The sequence below is a fragment of the Sus scrofa genome, chromosome 13 (genome assembly GCF_000003025.6).
Source record: "Sus scrofa isolate TJ Tabasco breed Duroc chromosome 13, Sscrofa11.1, whole genome shotgun sequence".
Classification (NCBI taxonomy): Eukaryota; Metazoa; Chordata; class Mammalia; order Artiodactyla; family Suidae; genus Sus; species Sus scrofa.
The window spans coordinates 65,365,601-65,393,600 of record NC_010455.5 but is presented as its reverse complement, the minus strand read 5'-3'; the positions used below and the strand labels follow the sequence as shown (position 1 = coordinate 65,393,600).

Sequence of the window (28,000 nt, the reverse complement as noted above, 5' to 3'; positions counted from 1 at the left end):
ATGATACTGAGCATCTTTTCATGTGCTTAATGGTTATTTGTATATCTTCATTGGAGAGCTGTCTCTTCAGACCTTTTGCCCAATTTAAAATTTGGTTATTTGTGTTTTTATTATTGAGTTGTAAGAGCTCTTTCTGTATTCTAGATATAAGTTGTTTGTCAGATAACCTGATTTGCATACTCTGTGGGTTACCTTTTTGCTTTCTTCATGGTGTCCTTTGAAACACAAGTTTTTTTATCTCAATGAAATTCAATTTATCAATTTTTTCTTTTGTTGCTCATGTTTCTGGTTTTATTACTAAGAATTCTATGCCAAATTCAAGTTTATGAAGATGTACCCTTTGTTTTCTTCCAAGAGTTTTGTAGTTTAAGGTTTTGTGTTTAAGAAATCCATTTTGATTCATTTTGAGTTAATTTCTTACATATGGTGTGATCATTTCTTTGTGTGTGGCTATCCATTCCCAGCATCGTAAATTGAAAATATTCTTTACCCCATTGAATGATCTTGGCCCTCTTGTAAAAAATAATTTGGCCATAAATGTATGGGTTTAATTCTGGACTTTCATTTTTCTTCCACTGATCTGTATATATCCTTGTGCCAGTGCAACATTGTTTGATTGCTTTTGCTTTGTAGTAAGTTTTGAAATTGGGAGGTATGCGTCCTCTAACCTTGTTCTTCTTTTCCAAGAATTTTTGGAGTTCCTGTCGTGGCATAGCAGAAAAGAATCTGACTAGGAACCATGAGGTTGCAGGTTTGATCCCTGGCCTCGCTCAGTGGGTTAGGGATCTGTCATTGCTGTGAGCTGTGGTGTAGGTCACAGATGCAGCTCGGATCCTGTGTTGCTATGGCTGTGCCATAGGCCAGCAGCTGCAGCTCCAATCTGACCCCTAGCCTGGGGACCTCCATATGCCTCAGGTGTGGCTCTAAAAAGCAAAGAAAAAAAGAGAATTTGTGTGTGTGTGCCTATACTGGGTTCTTTGCAATTCCATATGAATTTTAGAGTCAGTTTATCGATTTCTACCAAGTCAGGTGTGATTCTGATAGGAATTTCATTGAATTTATAGATCAATTTGGGAACAATATCATCTTAACAGTGTTATGTTTTCTGATCCACGAACAGGAGATGTTTTCCAATTTTTATATCTTATTTAATTTCTTTCAACAATAATTTTTTAAAAAGGAGTTCCTGTCATGGCTCAGTCGTTAACAAATCTGATAGGAACCATGAGGTTGTGGGTTCGATCCCTAGCCTCGCTCAGTGGGTTAAGGATCCAGCATTGCCATGAACTGTGGTGTAGGTTTCACATGTGGCTCGGATACTGCATTGCTGTGGCTGTGGCTGTGGCCGGCAGCTACAGCTCCAATTAGACCCCTGGCCTGGAAACCTCCATATGCCACGGGTGCAGCCCTAAAAAAGACAAAAAATTTAAAAAAAACAATAATTTTTAGTTTTCAGAATATGAGTTTTGTACTTATTAAAATTATTCCTCACTGTTTTATTCTTTTTGATGCTAATGTAAAGGAATTGTTTTATTAATTTCATTTTCAAATTGTTCATTACATGTATATATAAATACAATTGATTTTAATATATTGCTCTTATATCCTGCAGTCTTGCTGAACTTGTTCATTCATTCAAATAGTTTTCAGTGAATTCCTTATGATTTTCTATATACGAGATCATAGCATATGTGGTTAGACATAATTTTACTTCTTTTCTATTCCAGATATTTTTTATTTCTTTTCCTTGCCTAAATGCCCTGGCTAGAACCACCAGTACAATGTTGATTAGAAGTGATGAGAATGGACATCCTTGTCTTGCTGCTGATCTTAAGGGGAAAGCATACAGTATTTCACCATTAAGATGATGTTAGCTATAGGTTTGTCCTAGATCCATTTAAAGAAGTTAAGGAAGATCTTTTCTATTCCTAGTTTGCTGAGTGTTTTTATCATGTTGGTTTGTCAAATGTTTTTTCTTCATCTGTTGAGCTGATAATATGATTTTTTCTTTTGTTTTTTATTCTATTGATAAATATATTACATTTATTGATTTTGAGGGGATGTTAAACCAATTTTACATTTCTTGGGTAAATTCCACTTGGATATGGGTCATAATTCTTTTTATATGTTACTGGATTCCATTTGCTAGTATTTTGTTGAGGATTTTTGTGCACATATTCGTGAGATGTTGGTCTATAGTTTTCTTATAATGTCTTTGTCTAATTCAGGTATAAGAGTAATATTGACTTCATAAAATGAATTGAGAAGTGTTTTCTCCTCTTCCAGTTTTTGGAAGAGTTTTGTGAGGAATAGTTGTTAATTCTTTAAATGTTTGATTGGATTTAGCAGCTAAGCTATCTGGGCCTCAGCATTTCTTTGGGAGTGTTTTTTTTTTTTTAAATTACTGATTAAATCTCTTTATTTGTTGTAGATCTTTTCAGATTTTCTATTTTTTCTTGTTTTAGTTTCAGAAGTTTGTATCTTTGTAGGAATTTGTTAATTGCATCTAAGTTATTCAATTTACTGGCCTACAAATATATATAGTAGTGGTTTATAATCCTTTTTTATCCTTTAAAAAATTTTGTTGTAGTGTTCCTTTTTCATTTCTGGTTCTAGTAATTTGAGTCTTTTCTTTTTTCTTGGTTAATGTTGTTAAGCTAAAGGTGTGTGAATTTTGTTTGATCTTTTTTAAAGAAACAGTCTTGTGTTTAGTTTATTTTTCTCTATAGTTTTTCTATTCTCTATTTCATTCATTTCTACTCTAATCTTTATTAGTTCCTTCCTAGCTTTCAGTTTATTTTGCTCTTCCTTTTCCAGTTAATTACAATGGAAGTTTAAGTTACTGATTTGAGCTCTATTTTTTCGAATGCAGTGATTTACAGCTATAAATTTCTAAGCACTGCTTTAGCTACATTTCATATGTTTTGGTATGTTGTGTCTTCATTTTCATTCATCTCAAAGTATTTTCTCATTTCCCTTTTGATCTTTTCTTTGACCATTGATTATTTAGAGTTCATTGTTTAATTTGCTCATAACTTGGAGTTTTCTGTTATTGAGAAATCAATAGTTTAATTCTATTGTGATTGGAGAACATACTTTGTATTATCTCATCCTTTTAAATTAGTGAAGTTTGTTTTCTGGCCCACCATTTGTCATATCCTAGAGGATGTTCCATGTGCCCTTGAGAAGAATTTATATTCGCTTGTTGGTCAGTACATTCTAGAAATGTCTGTTAGATCTACGTGGTTTATGGTGTTAAGCTCTCCATCTCCTTGTTGATCTTCTCTCTAGTTGTTCTATTCCTTATTAGAAGTGGAGTATTAAGATCTTCAACTATTATTTTTTGAAATTTTTTATCCCTTCGTTTCTGACATTTTTTGCTTCATGTATTTTGCTGCTCTATAATTAGATGCATTATATTTATCATTATTATATCTTCCTAATGGATTGAACCTTTTATCATTATAAACTGTCCTTTTTTATTTCCAGTAATTTCTGGTGTTAAAGTCTATGTAGTCTGACATTAGTATTGCCTCTCCAGATTTCCTATGGTTGTAATTTGTATAATATATTTTTCCATCCCTTTACTGTTACTCTTTTTGTATCTTCACATCTTAAACGTCTCCTATAGATAGCATTTAGTTGAATCATGTTATTTTATCCAGTCTGATGGTCTCTGCATTTTAATTGGGTTCTTTAATACATTCACATTTAATGTTATTATTGACATAGTTGGATTTTTGCCTGGCATTTTTTGTTTCATTTTGTTTTTGATGTGTCGTGAGTTTTTGTTGTTGTTATTCCTCTGTTTCTTCTTTACTGCTTTCTTTTGCATTATTTTCTAATGTAGTATTTTAATTTTTAAATGATTTTTAAACTCTATTTAACTGTATTTTTGAGTTATTTTTTAGTGGTTGTTCTAAGATTTAACATTTATGTCTTAACTCTGAATAAGCTTCAGATTTATATTAACTTAATTCCAGGAATATGTGATATTATTACTTATATATAGTTATGTTCCCCATTCTCCTTTTTATAGGATTATTATCATACTTATTACATTTTCTAATTTTATAAACCTGACAGCACATTGTTATAATTATTTTTTTTTTACCATCTCTGGTCATTTCCTTAGCCCACTACAGCTTTGCTCTTGCCATCTTTGTGCTGTTATTGCAAATATATTATACACATGTTACATTTATATATTTATAAGCACAACATTATATACATACTGTATATACTTGCTTTTTATATCGAGAAGAAAAGAGAAAAATATACATTTGTAGTCCTTTATGATTACATAATTATCTTTACTGGTTTCTTCTTGTGAATTCAAATTTTATAAGGGTCACGTGCTTTCAGCCTGAAAAAACTTCCTTTAATATTTCTTACAAGGTAGATTTTCTAGTGACAAATTCTGAAAATTCATTATTTTGCCTCATTTTTGAAAGTTAGCTTTGCTAGATTTAAGATTCTCGGTTGACAGTTATTTTTTGGAGCACTCTGAATGTGATGTCCCTCTGTCTTCCAGCCTTCATTATTTCTACTGAAAAGTCAGGTGTTAATCTTATTTGCATTCCCTTGTAAGTGATAAATCAGTTTTCTCTTAATGCTTTCAAGATTGTCTCTATGTCTCTGACTTTCAGTGTTATTACTATGATATGTCTGGATGTAGATCCTTTTGCATTTATCCTACTTAGAGTTTGTTGAGCTTCCTAGACATGTAGGTTTTTTTTTTTTCCAATAAATCTGAGATGTTTTAGCCATTATTTCCTCAAATATTTTTTCTGTTCCTCTATTTCTTTTCTCCTCTACTACTCCTGTTACATGTATGTTGGCACACTTAATGGTATCCCACATTAGAGAGTACTTAGTCATCTTTCTTCCTTCTTTTTCCTCTCTGTTCTTTAGCATTCATCATTATTTCTATCAATCTTTTCAAGATTGCTAATTCTGTAGCCAGTTCAAATCTATCAAGTCCCTCTAGTAAGTGTTTAATTTTAGGTGTTGTAGTTTTTAATTCTAGAATTCTTTTTTAATTTATAAATTCTACTTCTTTATTGATATTTTGTATTTGATTTGACATTGTCATTATACCTTCCTTTACTTCTTTAACCATGGTTTCCTTTAGCTGTGAACATGTTTTTAACAACTATTTTGAAGTCTTCTGTTAAATTTGACGTTGGTCATTCTCACAGGCACTTTCTGTTGTCTGCTTCCCCCCACCAAGTGTTTGGGTTAGGCTTTCTGTTGCATTTCATACCTTGTAAATTTTTTACTAGAAACTGGAGATTTTAGATAAAATATTATAGCAATTCTTGGTATTGGTCCCTACCCTTTGGGGCTTACTTGTTAACATGCTTCTCTGTTTAGTGACTGACTGGTTTATGTCAGTGACATCTAGTTTCCTTCCCTCCCTTCCCCCATATTCATGGTGTTAATCCTGATGTTCCTTCTCAGAAAGGAATAGCTTTGCATATGTCCACATTACCTGGGATGATAGTGGTTTTGGTAGGGTTGTCTTTCCCTAACCACATCCACCTGTTAAACTACCCTAATGGATGCTTTGCTCTATTCCTATCAACAGTATCCTCAGTCATAAACTGTTCTACAAACCAAATCCTATCAAATTCTGTCTCCTTTTAAGGAATGGTTTCTGAGGTCATTGTTTGGTATTTGTTCTGACGATAGAAGAGCACCTCTCAGCCTTCTTATTCCCTGGTTACCTCTTCCAAAATAGCTGGTCTACAGTCTGGTCTGTATCTACATTAAATCCAAGAACCTGCCCCAAATGCCTTTCATCACAACCTCCACTGTCCTTGAGAGCACCCTGAGGCTTGAACTTCCCCAAGCTCTGTTGCAAATAAAGTCAGTTCCTTTGGGAAGAGATGAGCAGCTGTTTTATAGCTTCCTTCTTCCCCCTAGCAAAATCTCTGAGATAGAGCTCTGGAGCTGGGGGTGAGGACAGTGGCAAGCTTCTGAGTGACCTCCCCATTCTAGGAGCTGAGTGCTTTGTGGAGAGGAAGGCAGCAGCCTTACACTCTCAGCTTGCCTCTCCTCACATGGAACCAGCATGAGGTGGTCAAGGTGGTCAAGGCCCCAATATTCTCACTGGTACCATGCCCAAGGTAGAACTTCCATTGCCTGAGTGAGGGTTGGGTGGAAGGAGGAGCCCTTACCTCTCTACCATCCTCACTGGGGCCTTTAGCCTCAGCAACAGGTCGCTGGGAGCAGAAGGAGAAACACTGATGTCCTGCCCCTCCTGGCAAGAAATTCCTTCCACTGGAAGCTTGGTGGGAGAGGAGGCCCTATATTTGGGCTGCAGGAGTCTGAGGTGGAGTTTGCCTCCCTGAGCTTGGGGTGGGGGCACTGGTGGAGGGAGGGAGCAGTCTTGGTTCAAATCCCATAGACTGTCAGCTTTCTTAATTTTTTTTTTTTTTTGGTCTTTTGTCTTTTATCTTTTTAGGGCCACACCCATGGCATGTGAAAATTCCCAGGCTAGGGGTCGAATCAGAGCTGCAGCCCACTAGCCTAAGCCACAGCCACAGCAACACAGGATCCAGGCTGCCTCTGCAACCTACACCACAGCCCACGGCAACACCAGATCCTTAACCCACTGAGCAAGGCCAGGGATCGAACCCATGTCCTCATGGTCACTAGTTGGGTTCGTTAACTGCTGAGCCATGATGGGAACTCCCTGAGTAGATTTTCTTCATTTGTTTTTTACCTTTAGGACCATTTCCAGAGCCTTTCAGTGGTTGTTTGTTTGCTTGTTTTTTGCATTTTCCACAAGTTTTACTGAAAAGTGGGTTAGCAGATCCCCTCACAGTGTCAGGCCAGGTTCCAGCTCTCCTTTCCTAAATAAGATCAAAGTCTTAACACCAGCTGCTGCTATAGCCCGAGACAATGAAAGAATTCAAGGTCATGAGTGAACTGAGGAGAAAAGAAGGACCCTGTGGGCAGCCCCCAGGTCATTACTTTAGTTGCTGGGAAACTGAGCAGGAGAGAGAGCACAACCACCTTCCTACCCTTGATAAATGGGCCTAATAAAATTAGGATTCTTTCTTCAGAGACAGTATGTAAGGTGGGGTGGGTGGGGTGGGGGGCAGTTGAGAAAGTGTTGAGGAGAATGGAGCTGTCTGCTGCCCCATGACCTAAAAGTGTTCTTTGTGTGGCATCAGTAGAGGGGGCATTTCAGCTTCCTGTTGTGTGATGGGTAGAGAAAGATAACAAGTTCTGGACTTGCAAAGTGTCCAGCTTTGGGATTCTAAAATAAAAGCAAAGCTCCACTCTGTCTTTTCATCTCACATCAGCCCTTGGACTATTGTAACAGCTGCTGAACTGCTGGCTCCACTCTCCCCATCAGCCCTTCCCCAGCTCTGCAACTGTTGTGCTCCTGAGTGACTTTTCTAAAGTGTGACTCCAGCCAGGCTCCTACAGGGACAGTCTTCAACTCCCCTTTAGCTCAGGAACAGCCTCTCCATCTCTTTACTTGCTGTAGAGCCCGTAGAACACCTACCTGGCACAACTAGCTCTCCCGAAGCAGGGGTCAAATCGAATACCAGACATGCGGCATGGTATATGTGTATGTTCATATTGACACTGTGTGGGCATAAGGACCCCATGGCAGGAGTAAACTTACCGTGCTTTAAAAACACCAAGAAGGCTCTGTTAGTGACACCTGGGACCAGGGCTTTGATCTCAGCTTATCACTCTCTACTTCTGTGACGTGTCCCCGTGTGACACATGATTTCAACTCAGCCTGTTTACTCGCCTGTAAAATGAGGATGGTGTGCATTTACTATTGTGAGGATATAACTTAATGTGGTAATGTAAGTAGGACCCTTAGCACACTGTAAGAGCTTAGTTTGTTTATGCAACTAACACATATGTATTGAGCTTCCTCGTCCCAGGGACCATTGTAAAGATGGGAAAATAAAACAAAATCCCTATCTAATGGGAATCACATCTTACTAGGAAAGATTAACAATAAACAAGTATGAAAAACCACACGTTGCTGTATGCGCACGCACACACGCACACACGTTCAGGTTGCAATAAGCGTTATGAAGAAGATTAAAGCAAAAGAAGATGATAGAGTGATGTGAGGTTGCGCTTTTGCAGTTAGTTAGAGGTTGCCAGTAAAGGTCTTGCTGAGGCATTATTTGAATGCAGACCTGAATGAAATGAGAAAACAGCACATAGTGTAAATATTTGTGGAATATGACTGAGTATGAATGTTTAGGAGGAAAGTATCCCAGGGGCAGGCAATAACACATGCAAAGGCCCTGTGGCATGAAAATGCTTTGCATGTTTTAAAAGTGTCAAGAAGGCTCTATAAATATTTATGCTGTAGTGTTCAGGGGTAAAGTACAAATGTCTGCACTTTAAAATTATTTTAAAAATTGGATGGATAGATAGATGTGTGGTAAAACTAGTATAGTAAAATGTTGATAGTAGAATATAGGAGGCAGGTGTATTTGTATTCACTAAAATTCTTTGAACTTTGTGTTTGAAAAATGTCATTTGCAGTGTTGGAGGAGAAACATAAAGAAGGCTAGTGAGGTGGAGAAGACAGAGGGAGGGAGAGCGTGATCAGAGACAAGGCCACCGGGATCTTCAGAGCCCAGAGCATGCAGGGCCCCATAAGCCATGAGAAGACATTTGGGTTTTATTCTCAGCACAATGTGAAGCCTTGAGAGGGAGTGGAACAAGAAAGATTTGTGATCTAATTTATGATTTTAAAAGGTCGCCTGGCTGCTGTGGGGAGAAATGGCTCTACCAAGCAAGAATGAAAGCAAGGAGGCCAGGTAGAGGGAGAACAGTGGCCTGGACCAGAGGGCGGCAGTGGAGCTGGTGAGGCTGGTCAGATGCAGGAGACACTCTGAAGGAGCTGCTAATAGATTGGACATGCGATGCCCAAGATCAAGGCTTTGACCTGAGGGAATGGACCAATGGTGGTCTTGTTTCCTAAGATGGGGAAGGTGAGGGAATGCAGTAAGTTTGGAGAGGGGTGTGTGGGAGAATGCTAAGAGGAAGATTCACATGTTCTAATTTGGGTGTGATAAATCCAAACAATAGACTTCCTAATAAATGCTAACTGTCATCACTGTTCATCCACACATGCTTATGTGGTGACATCTGCAAACATAGGCACTCTTTCTCCACTTGCAGCTCAGATCTGCTCCTCCTCTTTTTTCCCCCTTACATTTTCCACTTATTCTGGCTCCCAACTACTGCTGAGGACTTCTGGAGCCTCTGGAGATGGGAGAACCAGCCCTCTTCGCTCCTTTCCACATAGAAACCTCTGTTTGGTCCATGGCCCCTTCAGCATTGTGGGAGGCAGACTCAGAGGAAGCCTCTGGGGTCAAAGCTGAGAGTACACAGCCCTCATGGCTCAGCTCCTGGTCTTACAAACCTCTGGCCTTCCTGTCTCTGTAGCTAGGCAGACAAACAGCTTATGGGCAGTGCTAACGTGTGGATGGCATGAAATTCAAAGAGGCAGCAGAGAGGATGGCCATCTCTCCGTTTTACTGGGAAGGTGACTCTGAGTCAAGATTTGAGTTCATTTGCCCCATCTAACTAGTCTGTCGTTTTGCATCAACTGTGTCAGAATAGCACGTAAAGACATTTGTCAGGGAGTCAGCTGGGGAAAGCTGACTTAACTGTCTGAGACCTGCTCCCTGCAGAAAGTTGTCCTGGGCACTGAGGACTGGGTCCATCCAAAGGCCACTACATCTCACAGGGGCACTGGCACTGTCTTCTTGAGCCAGCTGTTTACAGAGAGGAGTCCTAATGTGTATGTGTGTGTGTTGGCGGGGCAGGGAAGAGGTCGATTAACAGGGAGAGATGATTTCCATGCTGCCTGTGGTCCTTAGAAGTCATCAGTTCTGGTAGCAACAACTAACTCAGATAAAGCTAACTATGTGCCAGGTGTTATTAAAGCACTTCCTGTTCAGTGACTCATTTAATCCGCATAAAAGCCCTAATAAGGCAGGTACTATTACTATCATTCCCATTTTATAGATGAGGAAACTGAGACTTAGAAAGGAGAACTAAGTTGTTCAAGGTCACACAGATAAAAAGTGGCAAAGCCAAGTATCCCTGGGCTTTACTCCATGATGGCCAGGTGGCTGGCTGCATGGACGGAATTAGGATAATCCATGTGGACTGGAACAGAGATTGTCCCACAGATGCTCAGCATCTGTGTTTGATTAGAATTTAATATATCTATCTTATCTAAGTGTATGTGTGTATATATATATATATACATATATATATATATATATATCTCCAAATATATATCATTTTAAACATCTCTGTGCTTGCTTTAAAAATACAAATACCTTAACACTTACACAAAATTCATTTTCTACCAGTCATGGGCACCTTTTAGGATACAAGCTGTAACACAGGTTCAATAAATCATAAGCATAACCGTCTTGTCCCCCAAAAGTCTCCTCCCAAACATTCCTAGCAGTAGGGTCTTGAGCAAACTACCTCAACACTCTGCAGCTCTGATTTCTTGTCTAGACCCTCCTTATAAGCTAAACCCATTGGCAATTCTCGGCAAAATCCCAAGAGCCACTGTAACCTGAATGTGACAACGTAATATGTTGTATGTCTGTGCTTTGCTGAGTGCTTTCATCTGTTCTCTCTCCCTTTTAATGTATTCAAGTCCAGTATCTTTCTTTTCATTGAGGTATAATTGATGTATAATGCTTTTAGTGTCAGATATACAGCATTATGAATCAGTGTATGTGTGTATTTGTTAAATGATCACACAGTTAAGTCTGGTTAACATCCATCACCGTGCATAGTTACATTTTTTTTTCTTGTGGTAAGAACTTTTAAGACCTTTTCTCTTAGTAAGTTTCAAAATACAATATGGTATTATTAGCTATAGTCACCACACTGTGCATTACATCCCAGGACTTATTTCTCGTATAACTAGAAGTTTGTATTTTTTGACCCCCTCTCCCATTTTATCCACCCTGCATCTCTGGTAGCCACCAGTCTGTTCTCTGTATCAATGAATTCAGTTTGTTTTTTACTTTAGCTTCCACATATAGGAGAGATCATACAGTATTTGTCTTCTGTCTGACTTATTTTATTTAGCATAATGCCTTCGAGATCCATTTATGTTGTTGCAAGTGGCAGGATTTCTTTATTTATGGCTGAATAATTTTCCATTGTTGTATACATAAATCTTCTTTATCCATTCTTTTGTTGATGGACATTTAAGTTGTTTCCACTTCTTGGCTATTGTAAATAATGCTGCAGTGAATATGGGGGTACAGAGAACATTTCAAGTTAGTGTTTTCATTTCCTGTGGATAAATACCCAGAAGTGAAATAGCTGGATCACATGGTAGTATTTTTTAAAATTTTTTTAGGAAACTTCCACACTGTTTTCCATAGCGGCTGCACCAATTTACATCTGCACCAATGGTACACAAGTGTTCCCTTTTCCCACACCTTGCCGACACTTGTTATTTCTTGTCTTTCTGATAATAGCCATTCTAAGAGTTATAAAGTGCTATCTCCTTGTGGTTTTGATTTGCATTTTCCTGATGATTAATGATGTTGAGTAGCTTTTCATGTACCTGTTGGCCACTTGCATGTGTTCTTTCATGCATCATCTTTTGATCCTCCTAAAGAAAATTGAGATGTACAGAAGTTAAGTAACCTACCTGAGGTCACACAAACAAGAGGTAACAGAGCTGGGCAGCAGGAGTGTCTCAAGGGCAAGAGCCATATTCTCATTGTTTAACCAGGTAGGCCTGTCACTGACCAGAGACGAGAGTAAAGGTTTGATGGATAAATGTGTGGTGCAAAGAAATATGCATGAGCTATAGCCTCAATTACAATTCTCCCTCCCCCAGAATCAAGTTCATGGATGAGCATGTTAAGTTAGCTCAGGCTTCCATAATAGAATACCACAGTTTGGGTGGCTTAAACAATAGAAATCTATTTCTTCACATTTCAGGAGTCCAAGGTTGGCTTCTGCTGAAGGCTTTCTTCCTGGGTTGTAGACAGCTGCCTTCTCAATGTGCCCTCACATGGCCTTTCCACTGGCGTGTGCATAGTAAAAGAGACCTCTGATGTCACTTCCTCTTCCCAGAGGACCACCAGTTCTATCTCATTAGGGCCCCACCTTTATGACCTATTTAATCTTAATTATCTCCTAAACACCTCAGTTCCAAATCCCATCCCAGTGGGGGTCAGGGCTGCAACATATGGATTTGAGGGGAGGCAGAATTCAGTCTACAACAAGGAGCTCTGAAAACTCCTGGGAACTGTGAAAAACTGTGTCTAACATTTTGCATGGATGGGAATCCACATGCAACATTTGTTTGACCTCCCAAAAGGTAAGAACCACTGACAGTGTTATGAGTGAGCAAGGAGGAGAAAGGTTCATGGCAAAATGGAAACAGAGCTGGTATAAAGGGATGGAAGAAAATAAAATTCTTATGCTCTTGTTTTAATACATATTAAAAAGTGGAGTAGAAGAGGGGCAATGGAAAGTAAGGATATGGCGTGTCAGCCTCACTTTCCATTTTGGGACGTTAGATGGCCTGCCTGAGGTCACAGCATGGGGAGAGTGGATCTAAGCCTAGAACCTGGTGTCTGGAGCCCCAGCCCACGCTGTTTTCACCAGGCTCGGTGTCTCTGCTGCCCATAGAAGCCAGGGCCATTTGAGCAGGGCTTCTGGACTGCCCTTCTGGGACCTCATGGATGCTTTTCCTCTTGCTTTCCTTCCAGAAGTGGAGCAGATCGAGGCCATTGCCAAGTTTGACTATGTGGGACGGTCCCCACGTGAGCTGTCCTTCAAGAAGGGGGCCTCGCTGCTACTGTACCACCGTGCCTCCGAGGACTGGTGGGAGGGTCGTCACAATGGCGTGATGGGCTCATCCCACATCAGTACATAGTTGTACAGGACATGTAAGTGGGGGTTGGGACCTTCTCTGAAGAACACCATAATTGATTAGTGGTGTCTGCAATGGGCAATGGCATGGAAACTGAACTACTGGATCGTATGCCAGTGATTTGCTCTCCCCTATATGACACACTTGATCTTCTGCAAGAATGGATTATGTTTAACTGCCTTTTGAATAGTGATCCACACAGCAAATCAGCAAATTGCTCATCCTTCAGAGTACACAGAGACAGTGATTGATGCCCTTGGCCACCATCCTGACCCACCTGACAGCCTCCAGGGCATTTGTCACCCACTGCAGTTCTCATTGTCTAGTGGATCTTGCCATATACCTCCACCCTCCTGGGCCTTCCCTGTAGCCAGTGGCCCTCCCACTGCCCTCTTAACTTCCCACCATTCTCTATCTCTGAGGTGGCTCTCTCAGGGGATAGGTGGAAACAGGCAACCCCTCATTTCCAGATAACATGGTACTATATTTTGAAAAATAATTTTAGGTATTAAAAAAAAAAAAAAAAACCAGAGTTCCCACCATGGCTCAGTGGTAACAAACCCGACCCATATCCATAGGATGCGGGTTTGATCCCTGGCCTTACTCAGTGGATTAAGGATCCAGTGTTGCTGTGAAGCTGTATTGTAGGTCGCAGATGTGGTTCAGATCCTGTGTTGCTGTGGCTGTGTGTAGGCCAGTGGCTACAGCTTGGATTCAACCCCTAGCCTGTGAACTTACAAATGCTCTGGGTGTGGCCCTAAAAAAAGACCAAAAAAAAAAAAAAAAAAGCCCCCCCATCCCACATACCTAGCCCCACCATCAGGCCCACAAAAAAGTGCACCTTCCATTCTTTGAAAGCCTTTGAAAGTTCCTGCACATACTCCCTCCCAGCTCCAGTCAGGCTCAGGTGGAACTGATTTATCAAGGAAGCAGCCACCAAGCTGAGCCTCAAGGGGAAGGGCCAGAGGCATAGGTTTTGATGCAGAGGGGGATGGTCTGAGCCAGATAAAAGTCCAGGGCTGGGCAAACAACAAAAGGATCCAAGGCAGCATTCTGCCTCTGAGACAGGGGCAGGTCACTGGAAGGGAGAGGGCATGGGGGTAGGTGGACAGGGCACCCCAACAAGCTCTCGCCTCCTAACACCCCGTCCAAAGCCCCGGGTCGAGGGAGGGATGGAGGCCCCTTCCTGCGCCCTCGCTGAGTGCGAAACTGCTGCCAGGAGCCACTTGAGAGTCAGCGCCCAGGGCTCAGCCTGCAGGCTCCCTCTCCATTCCTCCAACACTCCCCCCCACGCTGAGCTGGTCCCAGCCCAGAGTTGCAGGGGGAGAAGAGCCTGGAGAGGGAGGAGAAGGCGGGCGGGGGCGGTACCACCCTGCTCGGCTCTCCCGCTGGAGAAGCTCTGGGAAGGCAAGAGTGGGAAGCAGCTCGGTCAGGCATCAGCGGACCTCGAGGTGAGTGTTGATCCAGCTCCTCAGGGCTCAGCACATGCTGCTTCTCTGGAGCGACTCCCAATTCACGTCTGTCCTCCTCCCCAGGGACGACGCCTTCTCAGACAGCCTGAGTCAAAAGGCCGACAGCGAGGCCAGCAGCGGACCACTGCTGGACGACAAGGCCTCCTCCAAAAACGACCTCCAGTCCCCCACGGAGCACATCTCAGATTACGGCTTTGGGGGGGTGATGGGCCGGTAGGAAATGTGGATTCACTCTTCCTGCTAGTGCGGTGCCTGTACTTGTCTGGTTTGGGAGAAGCGAAGGCACAGGAGGGGAGAGGGAGGTCGTGGCCCCTGGTTCCCCACAATGTGACATTGGGCACACCTGCTGGGCTGGCTGGAACTGGCCTAAGAATGGCAGGTATAAACCATCTGCTTAGCACTGGGGATGGAGGAGGAAGAAGAAAGTCATATATTGGCAACCAACGCCTTTTATCTAAAATAATAACAAATGGGAGAGAGAGAGTTACAAATTGGCAAGTATTTTTCCTCTCTCTCCAGTTCTTACACCTCCTCCCCACTTTCTGTTGAAGACTTAAGTTGTTATATTTAAGGATGTAAAGCTCACTTACTCCCTGAAGTGCGCTGCATAAACAGAAGTCTCCCGCCCACTTGCGTTGGGAGAAATTGAAACTCGGCTCCACCTACATACTTGGTGGGAGCAGCGTTTGACAATTTCTTCACTCCTGCCTGTGGGCAGGGCTGTGTCCCATGACCTTTGTGCCAGGTAAGGAACTGTTGCTGCTCAGTGTATAGGTGAAGTCCAAAGCGTGTGGGTTTTAAAAAAACAAAAACAAACAACAACAACAACAAAAAAAAAGCAGTAAAGAAAAGAGAAAAAAGAAAATCTGGCAGTTTCACACTTTCTTCTTAATCACATCCTCCAAATGTCATATTCTCTGTTTTCTTGGTGAAGGTCATGGGATCAGCCCACACTAGGGGTGCTTGTAGATAGAGCAGGAAGAATCGGATGCACCAGGGAGGTACTTCAGCAAAGTCCTAGTGCCTCCCTTCAGCCCATTTGTTCAGTTCACGGTGCTGTGATGGGTGATAGAATTGGGCGAATGGAAGGTCGGGGTAGGTAGATGACAGAGTCGTGGCCCCTTGATCTCTAGGGGGGCCTTGTTGCCTCCTGCCTCAGTCTCCCTCTCCCTCTGTCCTCCCTCACCTACCTTCTTGTTCTTTCTTCCCCACTACTCTTCCTCTCCAGCACTTCTGCTTTGGTCCTGTTGGGCTGGCTGAAGGCGGTGCTTAGCTTGGCTGGTGGCATTAGGGTCTAAAGAGCTGCTGACCACCCTGAGCTTGGTCCCTGTCACAGTCCATCCCCTCACTCTGCCCCTCATCCCCACCCCATCCCACTTCCAGCCTTCCCTCCCCTCACCAGTGCCCTCAGGTCCTTGGCAATCTCCATAGGATGTAGCAAAATCTCCTGTGGAACCTCTTCAGAGTGTGTTCCCATCCAGTGAACCTCCCTCCAACAAGGGCAAGGAATGTTATGCCCATGTAACAGATTAATAAAGTGGGTCTGAAAGAGGTCACTGGAAAGTCTGTGACAGAGGAGAGACAAGGACTTGCCCTCCTGATAGATGCTCTAGGCCCTTTTCACTCCACCACAGTCTCCCTGAGAGGTGAAAGGTATCCAGATGCATGAAATGCAAGGTTTACTCTTAATGACTAGTTCTCCAAGATCTGGAGAAGCCTCACACAAACAGCCCTCTGGGGAGATGGGGGAGGGTGATGATACTGGACTGTGTTCAGTTCCCAGGGAGGCTCCTCCTGTGCTTGCAGGGAGCTGGTAACTTTTTGGTACAGTCAGGCCTCAATGCCTCAGACCAGTTACAAGCCCTTTGGAATCATGGAAATGCCTAAATCGCTTAAGAACATATCATGAGCCCAACTAAGCATCACCAAAGCGTTCCCAGGTCACAATCCTCCCTGCCCTGACTGACTGCCCTTCACTGTGTAATTAGCACACCGCTGGCAGCTGCTTGGAAGCAGAATGCCCTGATTCCTTCATGTGTGCAACCTGCCAGCCCTGAGTTAGGGGCTCAGACGGTGCCTTTACTGCAGAATCTCAGAGTCTGGCTGAATGAGGCTTTACTGTACCGCTGTGTAGACTAGTGTGTCACATGTGGCCTGGGGGGTGGCTGACCCACCATGACACTGGCCAGGGTTGACCTCTGCCCCATGCCCTGCCCCCTGGCTCCTTTGCAGAGTGCGGTTACGATCTGACGGAGCGGCCATCCCCAGGCGCCGAAGTGGGGGTGACACACACAGCCCGCCCCGGGGCCTGGGACCCAGCATAGACACGCCACCCCGGGCCGCCGCCTGCCCCAGCAGCCCCCACAAAATCCCCCTCACCCGGGGCCGGATCGAGAGCCCCGAGAAGCGGAGGATGGCAACGTTCGGAAGTGCTGGCAGCATCAACTACCCTGACAAGAAGGCGCTCTCTGAAGGGCACTCCGTGCGGTCGACGTGCGGCTCCACCAGGCACAGCAGCCTGGGGGACCACAAGTCCCTGGAGGCCGAGGCCCTGGCAGAAGTAAGGGCCTGTGGAAAGGCAGACTGTCCCAGCTGACACCCGTAGAGGGGAGGGGTGGGTACCTGCAGACTGGGGAGCACTTGGCCCTTCATGCCAGGCTGAGGCTGAGCCAGGACACAAATAGTGAGCTGGTCTCCCTGTGGGAGCAGAGGCTGGATGGGTGCAGCCCCTGGCTGGGGCTCCTGTAAAGACCAAAGGCCTAAGTCTCCAGGTCTGGAGGGGGATTCCCAGATGAGGGGGATGTGGTAGTGGCGGGGGTCTCCACAAGACAGAAAGATTGTGTTACTCGTTTTTTTCATTCATTCATTCATTCATCTATTAACAAATCCTGATTGAGCATCTGTTGTGTGACAATCACTGACTGGCACTGAGACTATAATAATGATCTAAAATGGACCCAGGCCCTGCCCACATGGAGCTTGTGGTTTAGAGAAGAGAGAGTTGCCAACTAGTAACACACACAGCCGGGAAATGGCAGCTAAGTCAGGAACCTTAAAGGAGTGGGACCTGTGTTTTGAGTCTAAAATGCAGGGGTTGCTCTGAGACAGGGAGAGATGTCCTCCCAGAGGACAGCACCGAGTTGCAGAAGGTAGGCAGGACTAAACAGCTTAGAATGTTGTGTTTTTTTAAACAATTTTTAAAAATTTGGATGAGAAACCTGTGTGGTTTTTACACTTGCCAAACAAACCAAAGTTGTTTAAGAAATGGTTATGCAACAGTTTGCTTAAATTGTTTAATAATTTGCATAACAGCTTTCATGTGTTTTGACCATTCTATCAAGTTCAAAAGTTTCCCTATTTTTTCTGTCTGGAATTTGGTTGGGTGCCCCTTGAGTACCCCTTCCCAGTGTCTTCTCCCACTGAAAAGAGACAATCAGAACCTTCCAGGCTGTGAGAATTCTGTTACAAAGAGCAGCACTGAGTCCCTGTTCACAAGGGGGAAGGAAAGTTGTAGCTTGGAGGTTGTGTTCTAGAGGAGGCAAGGGAGGGTTCTAAGGGGATGCCAACACAGAAAGAACTCATCCCTTCAGGATCTAGCTTGGCCCCATGTCCTGATGCCCTCTCCCTGGGGATCACACCTTGGCATGGGTCCACCAGAAGAGCTAAGCAGCCTGCTGGTCCCTCCATTTCTGAAGGCCATCCTCTTGGAAAGCATCACCCTAGCGTCCACTATCACCTGGAAGCTCTACCGAGGGCCACGATAGGGAGAGGATGAGCTGAGGCCAGGTTCACAGCCCTTTACATAGAGAATCAAATGCTGTCTGGGCCAGGATTTCCAGTGTGGTTCCCACAGCAGACTAGTTGCATGGGGTGTTAATGGAGGAAAAATAGGTCAAGAAGGTTTGGGGAATGCTGGTCTGACGAAGTTGCACGGCTTGTCTGCAACAAGGGTTATTAAACATGTTGATGTGCATTGCGAATCTTCAAGAAAGAGAGCAAGGCACCCATTTCCCAGACTTCTTTGACCTTTAGTCACAGAGCATTTTGTGAGACTGGCCTAAAGAATAAGTTGGGGGGCGCTGCCCATGTTTTCCATTTGCAGGCATTTGAGAGCTGCTTCATGGACAGGGGGAAATAGCAAAGCATTGGAAGCCATATGTAAATAGCCAAGGGAACACTGGACGACCTCCAGCCCATTCTGCGTTGGCTCTGATGAGCACTTTGCAGGCTACAGAGGGGAGCTGTGGCATGGAGAATCCGAGTAGTAGGTGTAGTGACCTGAAATTCTCTGGTCTCAAAATGTCTTTTAGGAGTTACATTTGAACCCAGTTAAAGAGGCAGTTTGGGGATCTTGCAACACTGCCATCCAAGGCGGGAAGATCTCCTGTGGGAGGAGGTGAAAAGTGATCACTATCCCCTGCTGTCCGTCCTCCCCCAGTGCCTCTCTGCGCCTCCACTCTGGACATCACGGCATTACCTTTCAAGCTAATGCAAGGCTCACGCCTAAGCAACTCAGCTGCTCTTTCTCTGAGCTCTCTGTCTTTCTGGCTCACACTCTGCGAGGGTAGAGTGGTGGTGGTGCGGATGGTGGTGGAGGGGCGAAAATTATATTGTGTTTATTAGTTTTGCCTTTTAGCTCACTCTGGAATAGAGCAGACAGAGAGTTGTGATGTCAACAGGGGACTTAATTTAAGCAGACTGGGGCTTGTGAGTGGGCTTCATCAGTGTGGGGTTGGGATGCAGCAGAGGTGGGGAGAGGGCTGTCTTCTCTCCCATCATGCAGACCCCCGCCCCCATCCTTGTGGATAAAGGCACAAACAGCGCCTTCTTAAAGTAGACAGTCTTATGGACAAAGGATAAAATGTCATGGGGAAGCTTACATGCTAGTATTAGCCATCATGTAATTATCAGCAGTCTGTCCACAAAGCAAGGAAACGATAGGCTGGGACTCTGCCCAAGGCCAGATTAGAGCCTGTACTGGGGGCCCATGTGGTAGGAATTGCCCCAGGACAAGGGAGGAGAGAAAGTCAAGAAGACCTGGGAAGGGGTCAATCAGGACTCTTCCAGGCTCCCGCCCAAGCTCAGTCTGAACCTGACTTTCAGGTTTTCCAAATTTGCCCCAGGGCGGAAAAGCAGGTTTGTCTCAGTAGTCGTCCTTGAGCCTGAGGCTGTGCCAGTGTCTTCCAGGAGCAGTGTGAAGCACTGTCCCCTCGGTGGCTCAGTTGGGTCTGAGCAGCTCTCCTGCCTCTGTGACAGCATCCCTGAGAAACCCTGGCTGAAGGGAATTTGAGAACCTGCATCCAGCAGTTCAGGAAGCTCATCGCATCCACTGTCCATCCCACCTTCATAGCCCACAGTGGGCTTTCAGCACTTGGACCACGAGCGACGGAGACTCGTCCAAGGTTGTCCAGCAGCAGTGGCAAAGGAGTCTTTTCCCTCCCAAACCCAGGCTCTGCGTCCTGGCCCCAGCTCTGGCTCAAGGCCCTGGCCAGCTCCAGTGCCCCTCCTGGAATGCTGAGCCCGAGGCCAGCATGGCCACCCCTCTGGATTCTTGTTGCTTTTTAAATTTTCCATTTAAAAAAAAAAATTTCCAATTACAATACAGAGAAGAAAGTAACAGTCCCATTATCCTGAGGTGAGCATAGTGACATTCTGATATATAACCTCCAAGGAATTTTCCTATGTGGCAAGGATATATATATATATGTCTGTGCATGTATTAAATAATATATTAAATAATAATAAAGGCATCAACTCTGGAGCCAGACATCTATGCTGCTAACTAGCTGTGTGACCTTGGGCAAGTTACTTAGTTATGCTCATTTCCTTGTGTGAAATGAGCATAACGGTAGTTCCTACCAGGTAAGTATGAGGATTAAATGAATTATTAGGGGAAAGGTCATGACTTGGTGCTTGGTATTAGCTAGTATTGTCATTGTTGTTGTCATTATTTTCGAGTGCTTACTTTGTGTCAGCTGCCATGCCAAGCTTTTCGGAGGGACCATATCATTTATACACTCATCACCCCCCTGAGGCCAGTATTACACTTGCCTGTAATGGACAAATGAGAATTCTGAGGCTCAGAGAGGTAAGGTGACTCGCCCAAGCATAGCAAGGAAGTGGCAGAGACAGGATTTGAACCATCCACTAAGTCTGCTTCCTGTTCTGGCCATACCCGTATTGATTTTCCCTCACATTTGTTAGACACCCTGGGATTGCCTCTGCATCCCAGCCCTGAGGCCTGTGGGGAAGCCCCCCTATGAAGCCCACAGGCTGGTTAGCAGCTGGGGAAGGACTGGACCCCAGGCCCCTAGACTCTCTTCTAACTAGCTCCCTCTCTGTCCCCAGGACATCGAGAAGACCATGAGCACGGCTCTGCACGAATTACGGGAACTGGAGAGGCAGAACACGGTCAAGCAGGCCCCAGATGTGGTGCTGGACACCCTGGAGCCCCTGAAGAACCCACCAGGCCCCATCAGCTCGGAGCCCGCCAGCCCCCTGCACACCATCGTCATCCGTGACCCTGACGCTGCCATGCGCCGCAGCAGCAGCTCCTCCACTGAGATGATGACCACCTTCAAGCCAGCCCTGTCTGCCCGCCTGGCCGGTGCCCAACTGCGCCCTCCCCCCATGCGGCCTGTGCGGCCCGTGGTCCAGCATCGGTCCAGCAGCAGCAGCAGCTCAGGCGTGGGCAGCCCGGCCGTGACGCCCACAGAAAAGATGTTCCCCAGCAGCTCAGCTGACAAGTCAGGCACCATGTGACCTGCCGGGAGGAGCAGCACCGCCCAGCCTGCTGTGGCCACCTGGGCCAAGGGTGGCCTCTGTGACACCCACATCCTCCCAGTGCTCCTGGCCTCACTGGGCAGGGACCAGAAGGTCCTCCTGGGAGCAGGTCTGTGCGGGGCTGAGACCCGGGCCCGAGCTGCAGCTCACCTGCGTTGCGTGATTCCACAGCCCCTGTGTGAACACAGTGCCAGAGCAGTGCAGGAGCGGTCCAGCCAGAGCGTCTCCTGAGACTGTGGCAGAGGTTAAATGGCTTGGCCCGAATATCATCACTGGAAAAGTATTCTCTCGACATTCTCTCTACATACATACGCACGTGTACATATATGTGTGTATACACGTGTGTATGTATGTGTCTGTAGGTGTGTGTATATATATATTTATGCACCTGTATACATATACTAGATCTGGACACACATACTAAATGTATATAGGATCTCCTTTTTCTTTTTACGAAACTTAGATTTACCTCAGACCCATGCCACCAAACATCTCCCGCTGAGTTATTTGGTGGGATTTGCAGGGACTTTTCTGGGAGAATTCAAAGGCCCACAGTAACTGCGAGTGAAGCAATATACCACTAACCTGCAGAAAAACAAAAAACAAGACCAGTCTCCCACTGTCTCTAGAAGTCGTGGCCTTCCAGAACAGTCTGCCCCTAAAGGAAGGGTGGGGCAGGCGGTACCCCAGGTAGGCTGCTCCCAAAGGTGGGGAACCCTCCACAGAGCCCCTCCCTTTCCACCCCAGAAACCCTGCCTTTCCACCTGGAGGCCAAGGCCATCTGCACCCCAAAGGCACGGAGGACGTTGGCGAGAAGAGCCCTGACCACGGCGTCCTTTGTTCGTTCGTAGAAGAGGGGATGGTGAGAGCCTGAGCCCCATCGTAGCACAGTATTATGTGTGGTTGGGAGAAAGGAAAGTAAAAACCAAACGCAGTGGTGTGGAACACTTCAAAACCTAGAAACGCTGTAGGAATAAACCTGTGGTAACTATTGAGGTTTAACTTATACCACCTTCAAAATATTTAATTTTTTTCTTTGCCTCTTCCTACTAATTATACTGTGTCAGATTTGGAACTAAACAGGCAAGGAGGCTTCACGTCCCATCGCTTTAATTTGAAATCAGGCCGTGATACACTCTGGCTGGTGGCCTCTTGCATGAAGCTCACAGGCCCAAGTGCCCAGTTCAGACCAGGGCTGGGGAGGGAGTCCCTGGCACTTGCCATCCCCGAGAACACTCTGCTCCGGTGGAGTTTATGCAATGAAATAGCTTTCTTCTCCCCCTTCCCCTCCCTTCGCCCACCTCCAGCAGAACATTTAATGTAACTGAAACCAGGGGGATAGAATTGGGGGGCATGTCACTCACCTCGTAGAGCCTTGGTTTCCTCTTCCATAAAATGAAGTGAGTGAAGACAGAATGTAAGCCAGCAAGCCATGCAAACTAGGAAGCACTGTGCCAACATGACTACCCTTTTCATGGTCACCAGTAAGGTAAAACCTTCCAGCACCTTCCTTTTGAAATCTAATGGCATTTGAGAAGGGGGCAGTGGAATTTTCCTGCCAGCTTCATGAAGAGCCACAAAACACAGTCCTCCGGATATATCACCTGTTGATGCTTGCAATTCCATCATTCCCATTTCAGCCCATCTGATTAAGTGTCACCCCCTCCTCTGTTCCTCCATAAAAAGGTAAACAGACCGCAGAGGGAGGCACCTGTGAAGCCACATTCCCTGGGTGTGTAGGGAGGTTGAGTCATGCTGCCTTGTCTGAAGGAATGGCCTTGAGAGCACACAGTGGAGCGAAGAATTAAGAAAGGGCACTGGGGCTCCTGTTGTGGCTCAGTGCGTTAAGGACCGAGTGTTATCTCTGTGAGGATGTGGGTTAGATCCCTGGTCTTGCTCAGTGGGTTAAGGATCCAGCATTGCTGCAAGCTGTGGTGTGGCTCACGGATGCGGCTCGAACCCTGTGTTATGGCTGTGGCTGTGGCCGGCAACTGCACCTCCTATTCGACCCCTAGCCCGGGAACTTCCATATGCCACAGGTGCAACTGTAAAAATAAGAAAAGGGGGAGCGGGGCACAAAAAAAGAATGCTAGGGAGAAGCCAGTAATGAACCTGACTTTCCTTCTTGTGCTTAGAACGCCTGGAAATGAAAGAGCCTCAGCTAGGAGCCCTCTGCCCTTGAGCACATAGAGATATCCCCATTTTACAACTTAGGAAAAGAAACAAGGCCTTGGGATGGCTGTGACTGGTCCAGGATTTAATAGATGGCTGAGAGTGGGGCTGGGTCCAGCCCCTAAGGTCATTTATTTGCAAGGATGCTGTGATGTGCAGGCAGGATACAAGACTCCTCATTTCCACCCCAGAGATACTCCCAGACCGTAAATGCAGGAGCTCCTGTGTGAAATGTCACATCCTCTGCCGTAACTACCAGATGAAAAGAGAACATGTGAGTTTTCAAATCTGTTGCCTGATATACATAACACCAGTCACATCATGGGGATTTTCCTCTGATTTGACTAATGTCACCTTTTTCCTTATTGTAAATAGGCCTGCCTCTCACCACATTACCTGAAGGCAGAGCCTTAGCTGTTTTCTTAAAGCACCTATTTTTCCATTGGGAAACGGCTGATGAGTTCACATTTAGGGAAGCTCACACCCCAGTCATCCAGCCCCAAATCTGAGCCTTGACGCAGAACCAAATGGAAAAACACTCCCCCGCCACCTCCCCCATCTGGTGCCCTGCATGTCTCAGGCCCCCTCCACATGCATCTAGGCCCGCCCACGGTCATGGTCACAGCATTGGCATTCTCTTCCTGACTCCTGCCTGTGTTAGTTCACTATATATTGCTGTATTTGCTTACATGCTGGAAAGTAACTGTTAAAATGTGAAACTGTAATTTTTAAAAAGGCTACAACTAAATTATAGCCAATGCCACTCACCAAATCTTTGCACCTAGTAGATAGATCAATGTAAAAAACAAATACCAGAAACCTAACTGTACAGTGAGTGTGGGGGAAATGTAGTAACCTAGTTAGTAGTCCTCAATATAACCAATTGTACGAGGAGAAGTGGTGTTTACCTACTTGTCCATCACCATTCCTGAAAGCTGTACTGATCAGTTCATTGATAACGGGCAATTTTTATTTTTATTTTTATTTTTTGCTTCACAGAATGATTTCTTAACCTTCAATTTACCCTGAGGTCAAGCCTTTTGTCTTTATGTGTAATTGGTGTTCAGTCTACTTTAGAAATGAGCCAGCAAGATGTTCATTTAAAACTGACCAAAGACAATTCGTTCCTGGTCTAGTTTCCTGGGCCTGGGGCCCAGCCTCCAGCCGCCAAGGACCTTTCTTGGATAAAATTAAGAACAAGCCACACTCCTTACCCCACTTCCCCTCTCTCCCTTTAGTCCTTTTTCCTCTTAAAGAGCTGCTCTGAGCTGTGGGATTCTGTGAAAAAAATTCTTGCCTTTCCTTGTTTTCAGTGCTAACGATTTCTCACCTTGAAGCGCCTTTTGAACCCCGGACGGAGCGCACGCACAGCTGGAGGGAATTGTCAGCTTGGGAATTAGACTGGGGAGTCTCTTCTCTGAGGTCCCCGGGGCCCAGGGACAGGAGAGACACGTATTCCCAAGGGAGGAAAGGTTCCTGTGAACAGATCTGAGTGCGAAGAGACGCGGGGAAGTGGAGCTGTTCCCTCTGCTGCCCGCCGAACCAGCAGTTCAGCATCCGCCTTATAAACGCTCCAGAGCCGGGTGATGGTGCCCAGGGGGGCAGCCAGCGCGGGGCAGGGCCTCGCGTGGGGCTGGCTTCTCCGTCGGAGGCCCTCGGAGCGCCTGGTCGGGGTGTTTCTCTCTTGTTCGGGAAGCACGAAGGCAGAGGACTTCCTGGGACCTGGTGGTGACTTAGCGCTGAGCGCGCGCACACGGCCAACAGAAAACCACGCGGACTCATGTAATGGTTCTTCCAGTCTCTCTCTTCCTAACTTTTCACACATTCAGACGGTTCCACACTAGAGCAAACGCCTCATCCTCCTGAGAAACCCAGAAAGAGAAAAGGCTGGCTCCCAGCTGTGTCGGGGGCCCTGCCGGGCCCTGGGAGGGGGGTCGGGGAGGAAAAGGGCAGGGCAGGGTGAGCCAGGTGCTGTAAGATGATTTTCTGCTGTGCAGAGCTAATGCTGACGTTTCCTGTCAACCGCCCCGGTTCTCTGGGGCCCCGCTCCTCTGAGCAGCGTGTAGAGAATTCCCCACAAACCCAGTGCTGCCGGGGAGCTGGGAGAAGGGACTTGGCTGTCAGGTCGGAGGCCTCCTGGCCAGCGATCGGCTGTCCCATCCTCTGGGACCGGCCGAATGGCCCGCGCTGCCCCTTGCTGACACCTCCTTTCTGGGTTAACTGCCCCAGGCCAACGACAGCCTTGAACCAGAACAGCCAGAGTGCACTTTGCTTTCCTCAGATGGAAGGAGTTTCTGGCCAGAGTCTCTGCCCAGGTTCTAGTTCCCGGCAGTGTGACTGTTTACATGGTTTGGCATTCGGTTTGGTTCTGATTGCTTCAGAGTGGCTGGTCTATTTCATTTTCTTTGGTTTCCTTCCTCCCCAAACTGTGTCAGGAAAAACAAATTGAAACCACCCTAGGAAATTGCTGGTTGCCTGTCCCCATGTGACGAGATGTGTTGCCCTTTCCCAGACATCCTTTCTCTACCTTACACCCCAGCGCCCGTCCTGTAGCGTCTGGCTGGATCCTCTGTCGCGTGTTCTGATGGTGCCTGCTGGTTTGACGTGGAGCTATCCTGTGAAATAAAACAGCTTAACTTTTCTCAAACGTGCTCCGGTGGCTTTTTGGAAAGGGGAGGTGGCCTGTCGGGGATGGGGAGGTCCTGGAGGAGGGGAGTGTTCTACCCTCCATCCACAGTCTGTGTGCTTCCCCCAGGAAGCATCTCTGAAATGTCCTTTAGCTCAGATCCAACAGGATGAAGGCCAAGGTTCCAAGGAGGAGCATGTCCACGACGAGCTAAATGAAGGAGGTAAGTGGGGGGTGCCCGCTGGTAAAGCAAGAACTGGGTCTGTCATGGCAAAGGCAAGGGAAAGGGGAGCCATCATCTTCAGAGATCACCTTCGGGAGAGTGCTCATCCAAGGCCACAGGATACCAATTTCCAATGTGACGGCATATGAACCATTTTAGCACCTGTTGTCTACATTTTAGCACCTGTTGTCACATATACAGTCCCTAGGAATTTTTCTGTATGCGTGCGTATGTGTGTGTGTGATGTGTTCGTTGACACATATTTCTGTCCTAGGCACTAGATGAAGCCCTTTACATGCATTTTCTCATCAAATTCTCAAAATGGCTATTAAAGGTAAGTACCTTTTTCAAACCTCATTCTGCAGAGAAGTAAGCTGAGGCTCTGAGAGGCTAAGTGGCTTGCCAAGGTTAAGCTAGGAAGAGAAGGAGTCAGAATCTGAGCCCATCCATATATCCCCCATCTTACCCCACAAGGGGCTTATTTGCTTTCTAATGTGGAGATCAATGGCCTATGCACGGAGCCAATGCACAGACCTTCTTTAGAGGCAGCTGACAGAGTCCTGTAATCTATGGGACAAGAGTTTCCTTCTTCACATGCCTGTTCTTTTAACTGAACATAGACCAGTTCTCCTAGGTCTTTGATGCCCTGATAAATAGCTTGGCCCTTTCTGCTTTCTTTCATGCTGTTGAGAAATGCATACATCAGGATTCAGAGACCCAACTCAGACTGTCTGAAATGAAAAGGAATAATTCTGCCCCATCTGAACAAAAAGGAAAATGAGATTCAGGCAGGACTGAATCTAGGTGTTCCAACAATGTCACAAGCTTCTGTCCCTCCACCCCTAGCTTTGCTCTCCTTCATGTCGTCTACATTCCTAGGCTGGCTCTTTCCACATGACAGCAAAAGTGACACAAAGGGATTCCAAGCTTACATCCTAGCTCTTAACTACACATGTAGAAAAAAAAAAGGTGTATCTGTTTCCCAATAGATGAGTAAAAGTCTCAGATTTTCTCTGGCCTAGCTTAAGTCACAGGTTTACCATGGGCCAATCACTGAGCTAGAGGCTGGGGTCAGCCTTGCCTGAACACTTGGTGGGAAGTAAGATAAGAGTGGCTCCCCCACAGGAAGAGATGGATTCTATCTGTGACTGAGAAAATGATGCTGGTCAGGCAAGTCCCGGGAGTGTAACAAGGGCACCACCCTCCAGGGGGAGCTCTTGAGAAATGAAGTCAGAGCAGGATCTTGGATCTTTTTGTCACCCCTCCCCCAGGTCCACAGACAGACTCAATGCAGGATGACATCCCCGCTTCTAGGTAAATGCTTTGTCTTCCCACAGCACCCATTGCCAAAGAGGAGTACAGCCACCTCGTGGACGTGAATGAGGACTCCAAGCTCAGACTGCCTGGGTTTAAATCTTGGTCTCCCCTCCCTACCAGCCGAGAAGTCTCGGGAAAGTTCTCTATAGCTCTGCCCCTCAGTTTCCTCACCTCTAAAGCAGAGATAGTAACAGTACCTGCCTTGGAGGCTTGTCATGAGAAGTAGGTCAGTTAGTACATAGGAGGTGCTTGGGACAGTACCTGGCACAGGGAGAACCCTCAATAAATGTAGCTGCTACGTTGACGATCTTGCCTTTTGGAGAGTCCTAATTCCAGCGACCCCTGTCCCAAAGCCAAATTTCTCCTTTTCCCCAGTGGGCCTTGGAACCTTTGTGTATGTATATACATTCGTATTAAGCACTTACTATATACCAGGCACAGTTCTAAGCAGCTTATGTGGACTGTGTCATTCTCTT

At 45.7% G+C, this 28,000-nt stretch overlaps 1 protein-coding gene across 1 annotated transcript in view; it reads left to right on the top strand.

The window, feature by feature from the left end:
• The window catches only part of SRGAP3 (SLIT-ROBO Rho GTPase activating protein 3), a 392,297-nt gene extending 366,292 nt beyond the window's left edge, over nucleotides 1–26,005 (top strand). The window contains 5 exon segments of the mRNA XM_021071097.1: nucleotides 12,768–12,902; nucleotides 12,905–12,947; nucleotides 14,467–14,616; nucleotides 16,636–16,963; nucleotides 20,752–26,005. Of these exon segments, the coding sequence (XP_020926756.1) occupies nucleotides 12,768–12,902; nucleotides 12,905–12,947; nucleotides 14,467–14,616; nucleotides 16,636–16,963; nucleotides 20,752–21,165 (1,070 nt within the window). The 3' untranslated portion in view covers nucleotides 21,166–26,005.